The sequence below is a fragment of the Oncorhynchus mykiss genome, chromosome 26, assembly GCF_013265735.2.
Source record: "Oncorhynchus mykiss isolate Arlee chromosome 26, USDA_OmykA_1.1, whole genome shotgun sequence".
NCBI lineage: Eukaryota > Metazoa > Chordata > Actinopteri > Salmoniformes > Salmonidae > Oncorhynchus > Oncorhynchus mykiss.
In genome coordinates, this window is record NC_048590.1 from 16,361,817 (window position 1) to 16,377,919 (window position 16,103).

At 42.3% G+C, this 16,103-nt stretch overlaps 1 protein-coding gene across 4 annotated transcripts in view; it reads left to right on the forward strand.

Moving 5' to 3' along the window:
- Positions 1 to 16,103, forward strand: part of LOC110506293 (tetraspanin-4) — a 110,883-nt gene that overhangs the window by 76,525 nt on the left and 18,255 nt on the right. For all 4 annotated transcript variants that reach the window (XM_021585758.2, XM_021585759.2, XM_036963743.1 and 1 more), the window contains one exon: positions 8,301 to 8,375. In XM_021585758.2, the coding sequence (XP_021441433.1) occupies positions 8,301 to 8,375 (75 nt within the window). The remainder of the gene's footprint in view (positions 1 to 8,300; positions 8,376 to 16,103) is intronic.

Below are 16,103 nucleotides of genomic sequence, written 5' to 3' on the forward strand. Positions count from 1 at the left end.
CCATGGTTTCTGGTTGGGGAAGGTTTTAATAGACGCTGTGGGTACAACATCACCGATGCACTAGCTAATAAACTCGCACACCAAATCAGCATATTCATCAATGTTATTGTCCGACGCTATATGGAACATATCCCAGTCCACGTGGTCGAAGCAATCTTGAAGCTTGGAAATCCGATTGGTCGGACCAGCGTTCAACAGACCTGAGCACGGGCGTTTCCTGTTTTAGTTTCGGTCTATAGGCTTGGAGCAACAAAATGGAGTCATGGTCAAATCTTCCGAAAGGAGGGCGGGGGAGGGCTTTGTATGCATCGCAGAAGTTAGAATAACAATGATCCAGTGTTTTGCCAGCCCGGGTCGCGCATTCAATATGCTGATAAAATTTAGGGAGCCTTGTTTTCAGATTAACGTTGTTAAACTCCCCAGCTACAATAAATGTAGCCTCAGGATATGTGGTTTCCAGTTTCCATAGAGCCCAATGAAGTTATTTCAGGGCCATTGATGTGTCTGCTTTGGGGGGATATACACGACTGTGATTATGATTGACGTGAATTCTCTTGGTAGATAATGCGGTCGGCATTATATTGTAAGGAATTCTAGGTCAGGTGAACAAAAGGACTTGAGTTCCTGTATGATGTTGTTATGTTCACACCACGTCTCGTTAATCATAAGGCATACACCCCCACCCTTCTTCTTACCAGAGAGATGTTTGTTTCTGTCGGATCGATGCATGAAGAAACCAGGTGGCTGTACCAACTCTGATAACGTATCCCGAGTGAGCCATGTTGCTGTGTACCAAAGAATGTTACAATCTCTGATGTCTCTCTGGATGGCAACACCTGCTCATATTTTATCTACCTTGTTGTCAAGAGACTGGACATTGGCAAGTAGTATGCTCGGGAGCGGTGCGCGATGTGCCTGTCTACAGAGCCTGACCAGAAGACCACTCTGTCTGCCCCTTCTGCGACGCCGTTGTTTTGGGTCGCTGGCTGGGATCCAATCCATTGTCCTGGGTGGTGGACCAAACAGAAGATCCGGTTCGGGAAAGTCGTATTCCTGGTCGTAATGGTAGTGAGTTGACGTTGCTCTTATATCCAATAGTTCCTCCCGGCTGTATGTAATAAAACCTAAGATTTCCAGGGGTAACAATGTAAAAAATAACACATAAAAAAACGAAATACTGCATAGTTTCCTAGGAACGCGAAGCGAGGCGGCCATCTCTGTCGGTGCCTGACATGAATGTTTTATCTACAGTGGGGCAAAAAGGTATTTAGTCAGCCACCAATTGTGCAAGTTCTCCCACTTAAAATGATGAGAGAGGCCTGAAATTTTCATCATAGGTACACTTCAACTATGACAGACAAAATGAGGAAATAAATCCAGAAAATCACATTCTAGGATTTTTTATGAATTTATTTGCAAATTATGGTGGAAAATAAGTATTTGGTCAATAACAACAGTTTATCTCAATACTTTGTTATATACCCTTTGTTGGCAATGACAGAGGTCAAACGTTTTCTGTAAGTCTTCACAAGGTTTTCACACACTGTTGCTGGTATTTTGGCCCATTCCTCCATGCAGATCTCCTCTAGAGCAGTGATGTTTTGGGGCTGTTGCTGGGCAACACGGACTTTCAACTCCCTCCAAAGATTTTCTATGGGGTTGAGATCTGGAGACTGGTTAGGCCACTCCAGGAACTTGAAATGCTTCTTACGAAGCCACTCCTTCGTTGCCCGGGCAGTGTGTTTGGGATCATTGTCATGCTGAAAGACCCAGCCATGCTTCATCTTCAATGCCCTTGCTGATGGAAGGAGGTTTTCACTCAAATCTCACGATACATGGCCCCATTCATTCTTTCCTTTACACGGATCAGTCGTCCTGGTCCCTTTGCAGAAAAACATCCCCAAAGCATGATGTTTCCACCCCCATGCTTCACAGTAGGTATGGTGTTCTTTGGATGCAACTCAGCATTCTTTGTCCTCCAAACACGACGAGTTGAATTTTTACCAAAACGTTATATTTTGGTTTCATCTGACCATATGACATTCTCCCAGTCTTCTTCTGGATCATCCAAATGATCTCTATCTCTAGCAAATTTCAGACGGGCCTGGACATGTACTGGCTTAAGCAGGGGGACACGTCTGGCACTGCATGATTTGAGTCGCTGGCGGCGTAGTGTGTTACTGATAGTAGGCTTTGTTAATTTGGTCCCAGCTCTCTGCAGGTCATTCACTAGGCCCCCCCGTGTGGTTCTGGGATTTTTGCTCACCGTTCTTGTGATCATTTTGACCCCACGGGGTGAGATCTTGCGTGGAGCCCCAGATCGAGGGAGGTTATCAGTGGTCTTGTATGTCTTCCATTTCCTAATAATTGCTCCCACAGTTGATTTCTTCAAACCAAGCTGCTTACCTATTGCAGATTCAGTCTTCCCAGCCTGGTGCAGGTCTACAATTTAGTTTCTGGTGTCCTTTGACAGCTCTTTGGTCTTGGCCATAGTGGAGTTTGGAGTGTGACTGTTTGAGGTTGTGGACAGGTGTCTTTTATACTGATAACAAGTTCAAACAGGTGCCATTAATACAGGTAACGAGTGGAGGACAGAGGAGCCTCTTAAAGAAGAAGTTACAGGCCTGTGAGAGCCAGAAATCTTGCTTGTTTGCAGGTGACCAAATACTTATTTTCCACCATAATTTGCAAATAAATTCATTAAAAATTCTACAATGTGATTTTCTGGATATTTTTCTCTCATTTTGTCTGTCATAGTTGAAGTGTACCTATGATAAATTACAGGCCTCTCTCATATTTTTAAGTGGGAGAACTTGCACAATTGGTGGCTGACTAAATACTTTTTTGCCCCACTGTATGTAGTGCACTACGTTTGACCTGGTCACATAGCACTCAAGACAACTGGGAATTCGGAAAAAAAACAGGGTCAAATCATGATGATGTCAGTGATCTTCAGGTCGGAGCTCTAGAAAGAAACCCGAGTTCCCGATTTGCAATTCCGAGATGACCGTTCAAAGCTTATTTTCCCCGTCTGAGTTTTTTTTCCCAGTTTCCAGTTGTCTTGAACTCACTGAAATCTGATTTCCCAGTTCTGAGTTTCCAGTTGTTTTCAGCGCGACAACAAACATGCTGGATTGACACAATGGCCAATTTTTTATGTTTATCCTTTTAAGCCTGGAAAAGAGACTTGGGACCACACACACACTTCACTGAATAGCTGGCTAGTGATTGCTTTGCAATGCTTGCAGTTAGCCACCGATTACTTTCAAACCACACATTGCTGAATTTGTGATTTCCAACTTGTTGTGTGATGTTTATGGCCGATGAGCACCGATACGTTTTATCTATAATTTATTTTCATTAAAAAGGATTTGCAAGTAGATTGTCGACTTAATTCATGATGACTGCTAGCTTGCAACTTAAGATTTCGAAAGTATGACGTTGACATGATCAGTGCAATCAAAGCTGCTATAGATAAAACGTAATTTGACCTGTGGCCAATGACCTTGAGCCTTCTTGGATGTGCACTTCTAATGTAACTATGGCAGCATCCAAGGGGCTTGAATTTTCGAGCTCTACCCTTAGATTGGATGGTGACGTAGTGTCCCCATGAGTAACATAACACTGAGCCAATCACGGTGCAACTAGAGAACATTACCAACCCCTATGCTCCGTATTTTCCGCTGGCTACCCCACCACCACAGAAAGCACTGAGCTAGGCTGAAACACATGCATTTTGGAGCTGCTTTACTCAAGAAAGCACAAAAAAAAGACCATGTTTGTATGCGACTTTATGAACTAAATGTATTTTTAATTTTTTACATTGTTTGCAAACTGATATGTGACACGTATTAATGCCAAAATAGCATGCAAAACAGGCTAGAAAGGTGGGGCTCAAAACAGGCTCTGCCCCACCTGCCCTGAATGATGTGTCACCACTGAGCCTTGCCCTTGTGCACACATTTCAAGTGGTTTGCTTGTATGCATGCATACAGCATGCATATGCATGCTCTGAAGTGGTCTTGTAGGGACAAATTTCAGATCCGATAATACATTTCAGTCCATTTGAACCAGGTCGCTCTAAACTGCGTTCCATTATGGTTAACCTGCAACCAGGGCTCTAAATGACATTTTTCATTGGTAGCACCAGAATATTAGATTTCTTTAATTCATTGAGATACAGCCTATAAGAATTCTAGCTACTTTAAGCACGTTGTTCCCTAGAAAGAAGAAACTATCCACTGGGCACACTGGTTGAATCAACATTGTTTCCACGTCATTGCAATGAAATGACGTGGAATAGATGTTGAATTGAGGTCTGTGCCCAGTGGGTAATATGTGACACTGTAAAGGCATTTGTTTATTATAAAAGCTCAAATTTTTATACGAATACCTGTCATTGATATTACAAAGTTGTTTGTGGAATAATCGGTTTCTGCGTTGTGTAAAAGCACTGTTTTCCTATTGAGATGCATTACATTGAAAATTGTGCACTGTCTCTTTAAAAACGTCAGGTTGGTGACGAAGACATGCAAGAGATCTGTAATTTATTCATTGCTATGACCTTTTCCTTTCTGTCTGTGGCCCCAAATGTTTGGAGATACTGGTCATGTTACCAGGTTGTTAGCTAGCTAGCTAGCCAATGAGATGAAATGACTGAACAAAGTGTAAATGACGCGCGAGTAGTTTTAGTAATGCCCAAGACATGGCTAAGGAATGTAAAATGTGGTCTCTGCGATCCATTATAGGTAGATAAAAATATTGTGCCGGGAATATGGGTCGGACCTTTTGACCTAGTTGGGCTATAAGCAAGCCGTTTTCGCTGTAGTAATGGTGCAACCACGACGCTATCGAATCTGCACTCACCTTATTATTACAACAATTGTTATCTGGGAGATTTTTTCCTAGGGGCACAGTGCTCCCAAAATAAAACAGAAAAATATTTTGTTGCATATGGAAACAAATTGGTCGCACTTTAGAGCCCTGCCTCCAGCTAAAAACAACTCACTGCATTAAGTCACAGTCCAGGAGTTAAATCTCCACTAAATCTCTATGGGTGTAAAATGACACGTGCAAGACTGGCCCGAGATCAAAGGTGATGAGCTGGAGGTTGGCTTTTAGTTAGTGCACCAAGGCCAGATTCCGGCCCAATCTTTAAAAACATCACCACATTGCTTTCGCCTAGCCAGTCCTTTCAGATCAGTGGCTACAGAACAAATCAAAAAGGGGCTGCCATTTGAGAGTAATTTGGGAGCTAGCACAGTTGTAACCTCCCCGCCACCCCAAGTTAGTTCGTTACCGGTCCGACGCAGCTGAATTCCTCAAGGTATTGATTTGGGAGGCACCGTCTAACAGTGGCACGCCTTCAGTTTCTCCCTTGTCCGTCTATCAACAAAGAGCCTCGGTAGCTTTCATGCTGAATGGGAATCACAGAGAGTCGATAAACCCCCTCCCCCGAGATCAATGGCAGACCAGCAGTTTGATTATAGTTCTCCTCATCGCTCTCCCTGACAAGGCATTGATCTCCACTAAACTGGGATATCAGCAAAGCCTGACGAGGGGAGAAACAAGTCATAACATAAATAACAGGGCTGGTTTGGCTACTGTAGTGGGGGGCTTCCCTCACAGCCATGTACATGTGCGCGCACAGTACCAGTCAAAAGTTGACACAGCTACTCATTCCAGGGTTTTTATTTATTTTGACTATTTTCTGTAGACTAATAGTGAAAACAACAAAACTATGAAATAACACATATGGAATCATGTAGTAACCAAAAAAGTGTTAAACAAGTGAAAATATATGAGATTCTTCAAAGTATCCACCCTTTGCCTTGATGACAGCTCTGCACACTCTTGGCATTCTCTCAATCAGCTAGGCTACCTGCCACTCCATTTTCCTTTCCCTCTATGACCCCTTCAGCCTTGTGTTTTTAAAATGATCGTTTTCCCACACGATTGCATAACGGTAATGCAGCATTTCCACAACTCTGTCCCGGGGTCCCTAGTACTACACGGCTGATTGAAATAATCAAAGCTTGATGATTAGTTGATTATTTGAATCAGCTGTGTAGCGCTAGGACAACAAACAAGACGGGGTCCCGAGGACTGAGTTTGGGAGACACTGAAGTAATGCATTAATAAAGCCGGCACACGCAGCCGGTGTGTCTGGAAACAAAGGACAAGCTCATAGAACAGCTTCTTCCTGGTTGAGTCGAGGAGAGAGCAGAGGCAAGGTCTTCACTAAGTCAGCCATTTTTTATATTATAGAGTTGTTGTTTTTTTTTATCCTCCCTGCTTTGGTCTCCCATTCAAACAAGCTCTGCCGAGCAGTCCTTGAAGGCGACGTCCTCCCAAACCTGACGAGGACTGTGAGAACCACTCTAACTAGCTTTTCACACTTAGAAAGGCCTGAAAATGACGCTTTAGCAGTTAGAAAAGACAAATGCACCATACACCACGACTGCAGTAAACCAAAGTATTGTCTTCACAGACTTGTGCGCTGTCACACTCGTTTAGAGATGGATTGGACCAAGGTGCAATGTGGTACAAGTACATCTTTCTTTATTTTAAATGACACCGAAAAACAACAAAATACAAAACGAACGTAAAGTTACATGCAGTGCAGAAAGCAACTTCACACAAACAAGATCCCACAAACTAAAGGTGGAAAAAAGGCTGCCTAAGTATGATCCCCAATCAGAGACAACGATAGACAGCCGCCTCTGATTGGGAACCATACCCCGCCAACAAAGAAATAGAAAAACTAGAATGCCCACCCAAATCACACCCTGACCTAACCAAATAGAGAAATACAAAGTCTCTCTAAGGTCAGGGCGTGACAGTCGCACTCGTAAACTCACACTTTCACTCCCTTGACATTCGAAAACTCGCTGTCATTCCATCACCCTCCCATGTTCTCTCCTTTCCTCTCCGTTTGAGATTAGTCAAGTATTTTTCTGCGAGAGGGACGGAACGATTGCTTTGCGGGGGTAGGATGTATCGGGTGGTAACCTTTTCGAGCGCTCGCGTGAGGCCTGTAGGGGGGAAACAGTTTCTGAGTAATACATCTAATCTAGCAAACGATCAAGAAGGTAGGGTTTGTTGATTTAAAATATGTGAGCATTTCCAAATATGAAAGGCATACAGGTTAGGTTATATATCACGTAAAATATTGGGACAGGACATTTTTTGTTTGTGTTTTGGTTCTGTACTCCAGCACTTTAGATTTGAGATAATCAATGACTATGAGATTAAAGTGCAGACTGGCATCTTTAATTTGAAAGTATTTTCATCCGTACCGAGTGAACCGTTTAGAAATTAAAGCGCTTTTTGCACATAGTCCCTTCATTTTAGGGGACCAAAAGTAATGACAAATTCACTTGTGTATTTAAAGTAGTAAAAAGTGAAGTATTTAGTCCCATATTCATAGCACGCAATGACTACGTCGAGCTTGTGACTCTACAAATTTGTTGGATGCATTTGCTGTTTCGGTTGTGATTTAGATTATTTTGTGCCCAATAGAAATGAATGGTAAATAATGTGTTGTTTCATTTTGGAGTCACATTTGTTGTAAATAAGAATAGAACGTGTTTCTAAACACCTCTACATGAGTGTGGATGCTAACATGATTACGGACAATCCTAAGTGAATAATGATGAGTGGGAAAGTTGCAGATGCACAAATATACACCCAAGACATGTTAACCTCTCACCATTACAATAACAGGGGAAGTTAGCATTATTCGGGGGAGTCACATGATGTAGTCTTTGCGTATTTACTTCAAGTACACATAAGTGAATTTGTCCCAATACTTTTGGTCCCCTAAAATGGGGGTACTATGTACAAAATGTGCTCTAATTTCTAAACGGTTCAACCGATATGGATGACAATTCCCTCAAATTAAAGCGAACAGTCTGCACTTTAACCTCATAGTCTTTGGATCAATTGAAAGTGCTGGGGTACAGAGCCAAAACAATAATACATGTGTCACTGTCCCAATACATTTGTATCACGGCCCAACCTGTCTCTCTGAGTATTACTGTCCCACTCCTCTCCTTCTCTGTCAGTCATAAATAAATACATATATATTTATATATACATATATATTTATATACAGTATATATATATATATATATAAGGCGGAATGATCCAAAGGGGTTGGATCTCCCATGTATCTTCAACTCACTATTCCTGACACTTTTGTCTCTCCCGCTCTTTGTTTCTCAAGTTAAAGTTCTAATGCACTCTCTCTCCATCTCTCTCTCCTCTCTCTCTCTCTCTCCCTCTCTCTCTCTCCACAGTTCTTCATCCTCCTCCTTCTGATCTTCTTCTTGGAGATTCTGTCCATCACGCTCTTCTTTGTTTACCAAGACCAGGTAAGGCGACGTCTCGCTCTTATTTCTTTTACTGTGGTCGATTCCGGTACAGTTTTTAAGTATCACAGAATAATAACATAATATATATTGATTTAAACTAATCCAATATGCTTTTTTCCCCCCTGTACAATAAGCAAGTCTGATTGAAAGGCAGAGGAGCAATGGCTTTTCAACATAAATCAATCTCTACACATCAGAGCATTTCCGACTTGGGAAGGTATTAATAATGCATTTCGCGCACACACACACATCCTGCTCCTACATACGCACGCATACGCTGGCACGCACAGACACAGTAATACAATTCACGGCATTCCAAATTCAATCCGTCTAAAGAAGCGTTGCTCCAATGACGGGACACCCTCCAATTTATCGACCACGCCACTCCATTATGCATGACTTGTGGCGTCCTCGCTACCCCGGGGGCCAGGACAAAGGCCGTTGGTGTCTAAAGTCTCTTTCTGTACCTTTTTAGTAAATAATGATCCTATCCTTTTGATATTTTTCTCCACCCTCTTTATTTCCTTTGAGTGTATTACATTTTCCCCCACTCTCGTACTGTGTATAGCCTTTTATCTGTGGTTATGTAATAAAACCCATACAGGCTCTGTTAAATCGGAATCCTCCGCCCCACAGCCATTATAATCCTTTGGTTTGTCTCACTCGCTGTGTAATTCTAGAAGAGTTCCTGGATTGGTAGCATCTTCCTGGGCTCTCAGCCACTACATCCCATCCGTTATGAATGTTAACTTACGTCCGTCCCCACCCTAGTCCCTATGTCTAGCATTCCCCTGTTTCCCTATCCTCCATTCCGTGTCTGAATGATTTTGTTTCAGTTCTTAACTGTTCTACACAAAGCAGTGCAACGAGAAACTGAGTAAACGAGCGGAGCACTGTAAGAGTCAGGCGTACTGTAGATGTACTGTAGGACTTGTTAGGAAGGAAGACAAAGGGGGAATGGTCCTCTAGTGGCTATTTTAAATGGACTCTACGTTGTTCTTGAATAGCAGGGAGTCATTCCACATGTACATAAGAGCTATATGTTAATGTTATTGTTGTGAAGGCTATTTTTTTTTAAAGTGTTTTCCATTCCGAGTACTGGAAGGGAGATGTGTGTGTGCTGGCTTTTATGGCAGCCCAGCACTAACACACATGATTAAGCACGGTCTTGGTGATCAGATGAGTTGGTAAGTGACGTTAACGGTTATGTCAACTTGCGTTATAGCCAAATGTATCAGTTCCCACTGCAAATCTGTTACATTAAAACAGCGTACAGTATGTTGTTGCCTTTTTCAGAAATATTCAACCTACCAGCAACATTGATTCAACATGATTGAGAAGGTACGAAATAACGAGGAAACTCTGCCCAGAGAGCTGATTCCCTGATCCCTCATCAGTATTCTGTTGCCGGGTCTCATCCCCACAACTCTGCTGCTCCACTGATGGCCTGGAACACTCCCAGCTGTCTCATCACCACATCACCCCGTGGCACCTAATGCCAGCCTACAGCTGCCAACCTTGCCATCTTTGACTGACTTCAATCCCTGTAACTCCAGGCAGTCATGCCAGTACCACCTAGTCCAGTGTTTCCCAATCGAATTGTTTGTTCCCAATTGTTTTTGCCCTAGCATTACACACCTGATTCAAATAATCAACTTATCATCAAGCTTTTTTGATTATTTATTTGTTTATTTTTTTATTTTATTTATTTTTTACCCCTTTTTCTCCCCAATTTCGTGGTATCCAATTGTTGTAGTAGCTACTATCTTGTCTCATTGCTACAACTCCCGTACGGGAGAGACGAAGGTTGAATGTCATGCGTCCTCCGATACACAACCCAACCAGCCGTACTGCTTCTTAACACAGCGCTCATCCAACCCGGAAGCCAGCCGCACCAATGTGTCGGAGGCCCACCTGGCAACCTTGGCTAGCGCGCACTGCGCCCGGCCCGCCACAGGAGTCGCTGGTGCGCGATGAGACAAGGAGATCCCTACCGACCAATCCCTCCCTAACCCGGACGACACTAGGCCAATTGTGCGTCGCCCCACGGACCTCCCGGTCGCGGCCGGTTACGACTGAGCCTGGGCGCGAACCCAGGGACTCTGATGGCACAGCTGGCGCTGCAGTACAGCGCCCTTAACCACTGCGCCACCCGGGAGGCCCCTTTTGATTATTTTAATCAGGTGTGTAGTGCTAGCTTTGGGGAAAAAACGAAAATGTGCTCCCCTCAGGGGTCCCCAAGACCAGGATCGAGAAACGCTAACCTAGTCTCATCACCAGCTAGTCACATAACCACCTAATCAAATAGGGTCACTAAAAAACAGTTACGGCAGCCAGGCAGGGTTTCCTTTCCAACTAGGAAACCCTGTCAGTCAAACCAATTAAGTTACTGTAGGAAAAGGGTGATCCGTCCGGTGTCCATAAACACGTCTGTTTCTCAAACTAGACACTAGTTCAAGATGGCGGCAGGGCAGCTTTGCCGAGCGTGTTGTGTCACACTGTTTGTTTGTTTGTTTCAAGTGTTACAAGTTTTTAATTACTTAGCACAACCATTATAGGCTGCATTAAACAACAGGCAGAATCTCAAATCCTACAGGATCAAAGCAATTAAGGCGTTAAATTGACATCTGCTGTTTTCTACATGAGGAGATAAAGCCGGTGTGGTGCCCTCCCTGAAAGCCGAGAGAGGATACATCTGTGCTGTGACTGATGGTCTCGACATGTTGAGCCGACTAGCCTTGGACACTCCTCGACGGTCAGGTTTTTATCGGTGTTTCGACATTCTACCGGAGTCTCCTGGGCTTCCTAGCCCAGTATACCCCTGCCGGGTGGACTAGCAACCAGTGATTAGCTGGTCTACTGGGCCCGCTCTGCCTCACTGTGCGGTAGCCTACTGCTAGGTGATTGGGTGCATTGACCAGACCCACACACTGGGCAAAATCCCCTGTCAGTACATTCCTGCAGCGGTTGTTGAACGCGCTGACCGCTCTAACTAAGGCAACAACGCTCAAAAACAAATCTCATCTCCCTAACCCAGAGATACCTCTAAACCCTACTTTGACTGATAGTATAGCAGCTTTTATCTTTCAGAGGGATCAGATTGTGTTACCATTTGACTCTTACTGTGACAGGCACATAAAACCTTCTCATCTACAGGGTTTGGTCTGGCTAGAAACTGTTTGCTGTATCAGATGACTGTAGTTTGGATTATTTTAAATCATCTGAGTGCAGAGAGATTTTAGGAAGAAACAAATTGAGGTGTTTTATTATTCTTCTGCTTTTGGTGTCAGGAAACATTCACCCAAACCCAGGCCCATTGGCTATGGATCAGGAAACATTCACCCAAACCCAGGCCCATTGGCTATGGATCAGGAAACATTCACCCAAACCCAGGCCCATTGGCTATGGATCAGGAAACATTCACCCAAACCCAGGCCCATTGGCTATGGATCAGGAAACATTCACCCAAACCCAGGCCCATTGGCTATGGATCAGGAAACATTCACCCAAACCCAGGCCCATTGGCTATGGATCAGGAAACATTCACCCAAACCCAGGCCCATTGGCTATTGATCAGGAAACATTCACCCAAACCCAGGCCCATTGGCTATGGATCAGGAAACATTCACCCAAACCCAGGCCCATTGGCTATTGATCAGGAAACATTCACCCAAACCCAGGCCCATTGGCTATGGATCAGGAAACATTCACCCAAACCCAGGCCCATTGGCTATGGATCAGGAAACATTCACCCAAACCCAAGCCCATTGGCTATGGATCAGGAAACATTCACCCAAACCCAGGACCATTGGCTATGGATCAGGAAACATTCACCCAAACCCAGGCCCATTGGCTATGGATCAGGAAACATTCACCCAAACCCAGGACCATTGGCTATGGATGAACTTCCCACTCCAAATGATTTTAAAACTAGATCAGGGTTGGGACTGATGCATATTAATGTGAGGAGTTTGATGCTGAAATTGGACATGATAAAAGTCTGGGTTCACACTGCTGACCCAGATGTCTTAGTACTGTCCGAGACCCGGTTTCAGAAATCTGTTCTAAATCAGTCTATAGGCTTGGATGGTTCTAATGTTTAGCGATGTGACCGACAAAGTAATTGGGGGGGGGGGGGGGGTTTAGCCATCTATATTAATGCCATATGTGGTTCTTGAACTAAGGTCTTTATCTAAACCAAAACAGTTTGAGTTTTTAGCATTGAAGCTGCAGTTATCGAAAGCTGTGAACTTAGATTTGATAGGGTGTTATAGACCTCCATCTGCAAAAGTGGATTCTCTGGCTGAACTGATCCGTGGTTGGGGGGGGTGAAATGGTCCTTATGGGCGATTTTAAGTTGGGATTGGTTATCTCCAAACTCTGAGGCCATAAGAGGACTGTGCAATACATTTCATTTTACTCAAATGATGAATGAGGTTACAAGACTCAATCCCAAAGACATCTCTAAGTCAACACGTATTGATGTTATTCTAACAAACAATCTGCATAAATAATCGGCCGTTGGGATTTTCGCTAATGATTTTAAGTGATCATTGTGCAGTTGCTTGCATTAAAGACACCAAAATCCCCAAAGTGCCCTCTCTTTTCATATTCAAACAACATTTTAGGCAGTTCTGTAAGCATGCTTTCCTGCATGAACTTTATGCATATACAACTGGGACAGGATTGCACTTATTCCAGATATCGAAGAGGCATTCTCCTATTTTCATTCTATGTTTTCTACTATCTGTGATAAATATGCCCCTCTCAAAAAGTACCGGGCAAGGGATAGACAATCCCTGGTTTACAGAGTTATCTGATTTGATCCAAAAACAAAATACACAGTGGGCCAAAGCCAGGAAGGGTAATTCCCAGACTGAATGACAGTTATTCAGGGCACTGAGAAATAAGTGCACCTTGTTAATATGGAAATGCAAATCTAGCTTTTATTATGAATATACCAAGGAACAACCTCAATAACCCGACAAAATTATGGAAAACCATTAAATCCATGAATGTTAACACAAACTCCTCTGGACTTCTGCTGAAATTGACCTCAAATTCAATGGATGAGACTAACAAGAATGAACTGCTTGACATGTTTAATGAGCATTTTGCTAAAGCTGGGCATTTATTTGGTAATGAACTCCTTCCGAACATCTCAAATGAGGTTGTGAATGAAACTGCCGCATGCCGGCCGGTCTACGGTTCATTTATTTCATTTTACAGAGATTGAGCTTTCAGGAGTTGTAAAGGAACTCAAATCTAATGATATTAAGAAAGCAGCTGGCCCAGATGAATTAAACCCATCTTTTCTAAAAAACAATAAAATGGTGCAGAGATCATTGCTGCCCCTCTCACTCATATATTACATCTTTAATTGGTGAGTAATACCATTCCAAGAGTCTGGAAAGCAGCCTATGTCACGCCTTCACAGAAAGGTGTATATCCGTCCCAGTTGGAGAACTATCAGTCTAAACTGTCTGCGCTGGCAAAAGTTTTGGAAAACTTGGTGACCTCACAGTTCAAAGACTTTCTTTATAATAACTCAGTTTATCTCAATTCCAGACGGGATTTAGAGCCGAGCATAGTACAATTACTGCTGTAAGTAAGATTGTAGGTGAAGGAGAATCACTGTTTCACTTTTTGACTTATCGAAGGCCTTCGACACTGTTGACCATGCCGTGCTGTTGTATAGACTAAAAAAGGTTGGTTTAAGTGTTGATGCATTGGATTGGTTCCAAAACTACTTTTCTGACAGAACACAGTGTGTAACTCAGGAGGGTATGAAATCTTCGAAGACTTACAAAAGGAGTTCCCCAGGGCTCAATTTTTTAGGTCTGATCCTTTTTACACTGTATATAAATGATTTAGGGAAGACTGTTGACTCTGCAAATCTCCATCTTTATGCTGATGACACAATTATTTATTCTAGCGCGTGTAATATTGAGAAGGCTGTTCAGGACTTACAGTTGGCCTTTGATGTTATTCAAAGGCAACTTTTCAAATTGAAACTTTTGCTTAATGAAAGGAAAACAAAGATTATGGTTCTCTCTTCCCTGAAATTAAACAGATGGAGTCACGTGCAGATTTTAACTATAAAACATCTTTATCTTTGGATTTGATTACACGAAAAGTTGAATATTAAACAGCACATTGATACCTTGACCAAGAAACTGAAGTTGAAATTTGGTTTCTATTACGGGAACAAATCTTGCTTTTCAATGTTAGTCAGAAAATATCTTGTTCAAAGCACTTCAAAAAAAAAACCATATGTGCTGGATTATGGGGATATTGTCTATATGCAGGCCTCAGCAAGTACCTTAAACTCTGGACACAGTGTATCATGATGCTTTAAGATCTATTGCAAATGCTAGATCCCTCACCCATCACTGTGATTTGTATGCTATGGTGAAAGGGACCTCTCACTCCACCAGGAGGCTAAAGCACTGGTACACTTGTGTACAAAGCATTGATGGGACAACTCCCTTTGTATCTCTTGTTCTTTACTGGCCAGATCAGTCTTTCAATATAGTCTTCGTTCACAGTCGCTGCTGACTTTGTCTGTTCCTAAGTCTAGAACCGAGATGGGGAAGAAAAAAGAAAAAAAATCCCATAATGCCTTCATCCTGGAACATGCTTCAGAAGATCTAAAAGTTAGGGGAGTTAGTGTCTTTGCCTGTTTTTAAGACTCTGATCGACAACTGCAGTTGTTTCTGATCTTCAGTTGTATCTTTAACTTGTGACACTGTCTTTTGTGTGCATTCTGTATTTTTCTGTCATGTTTTATGGACTCGCTGCTATTTCCCTGTTTTGCTTTCTTGCCAGGTCACCCTTGCAAAATAGGTTTTTAACCTCAATGGGTTTTACCTGGTTAAATAAAGGTTAAATACATAAAAAAAAAAAAAAATAGGACAGACTTACTTCAATGGAAGTTGTCAGTCATTTTCAGTTAGTTTACACATTATAAAATAAATGAATTATACATCCAATTGCTCAATTCACTGAGACACCTGTCAATATTATTCTCATATTTTTTACAATATGATTAATTAATTAATATTTGTAAAAGCTTAAATGATGACAACATCAGAATGTGACTTAAATGAAAGACAGTGATGTTTTCTTCAATGTCACTGTTTCTTTCAAGAACTGACGTTGGCATAACTCAGTTTGTTGTATTTAATCTTAGCATGAATCATATTTCTTAGATAAACAAGGTGCACATTTTACCTCAGCAACATGGGACTTCTGAGGTTCAATGTAGCAATTTGAAATTGAGTCATGTAACCCACTGCCTGAATGAATTTCAAGCATGGAAAAGTTTCATTTCACGCTGAGAGAAATGTTTCATTGGTAAAACGCACCACTAATCATATTGATTTACCCATTAAATGAATGGAAACATGAAATGACTCATTAATTGGACTACCCACAAAACATGTCAAATGTTCTGCTCTTTATGTGAAAAGGAGGAACCCATTGGTGAAATCCTGTAGTGGTGTTGACAGTTAAAAACAACAACACCTGGGTTCAAATGGAATTTGTTTTGTTTCAAAAGCTTTAGCTGGACTTCTGGCAGGATTAACTGGCAGGCAGGCTCAACCAAACACGCAAAGTACAAAAACTAGCCTATTTGAACCCACGTCTGGGAAAAGTATCTGTTGATTCGAACTTCATAGGCACAATTGTTTTTTATTTTACTAGGCAAGTCAGTTAAGAACAAAT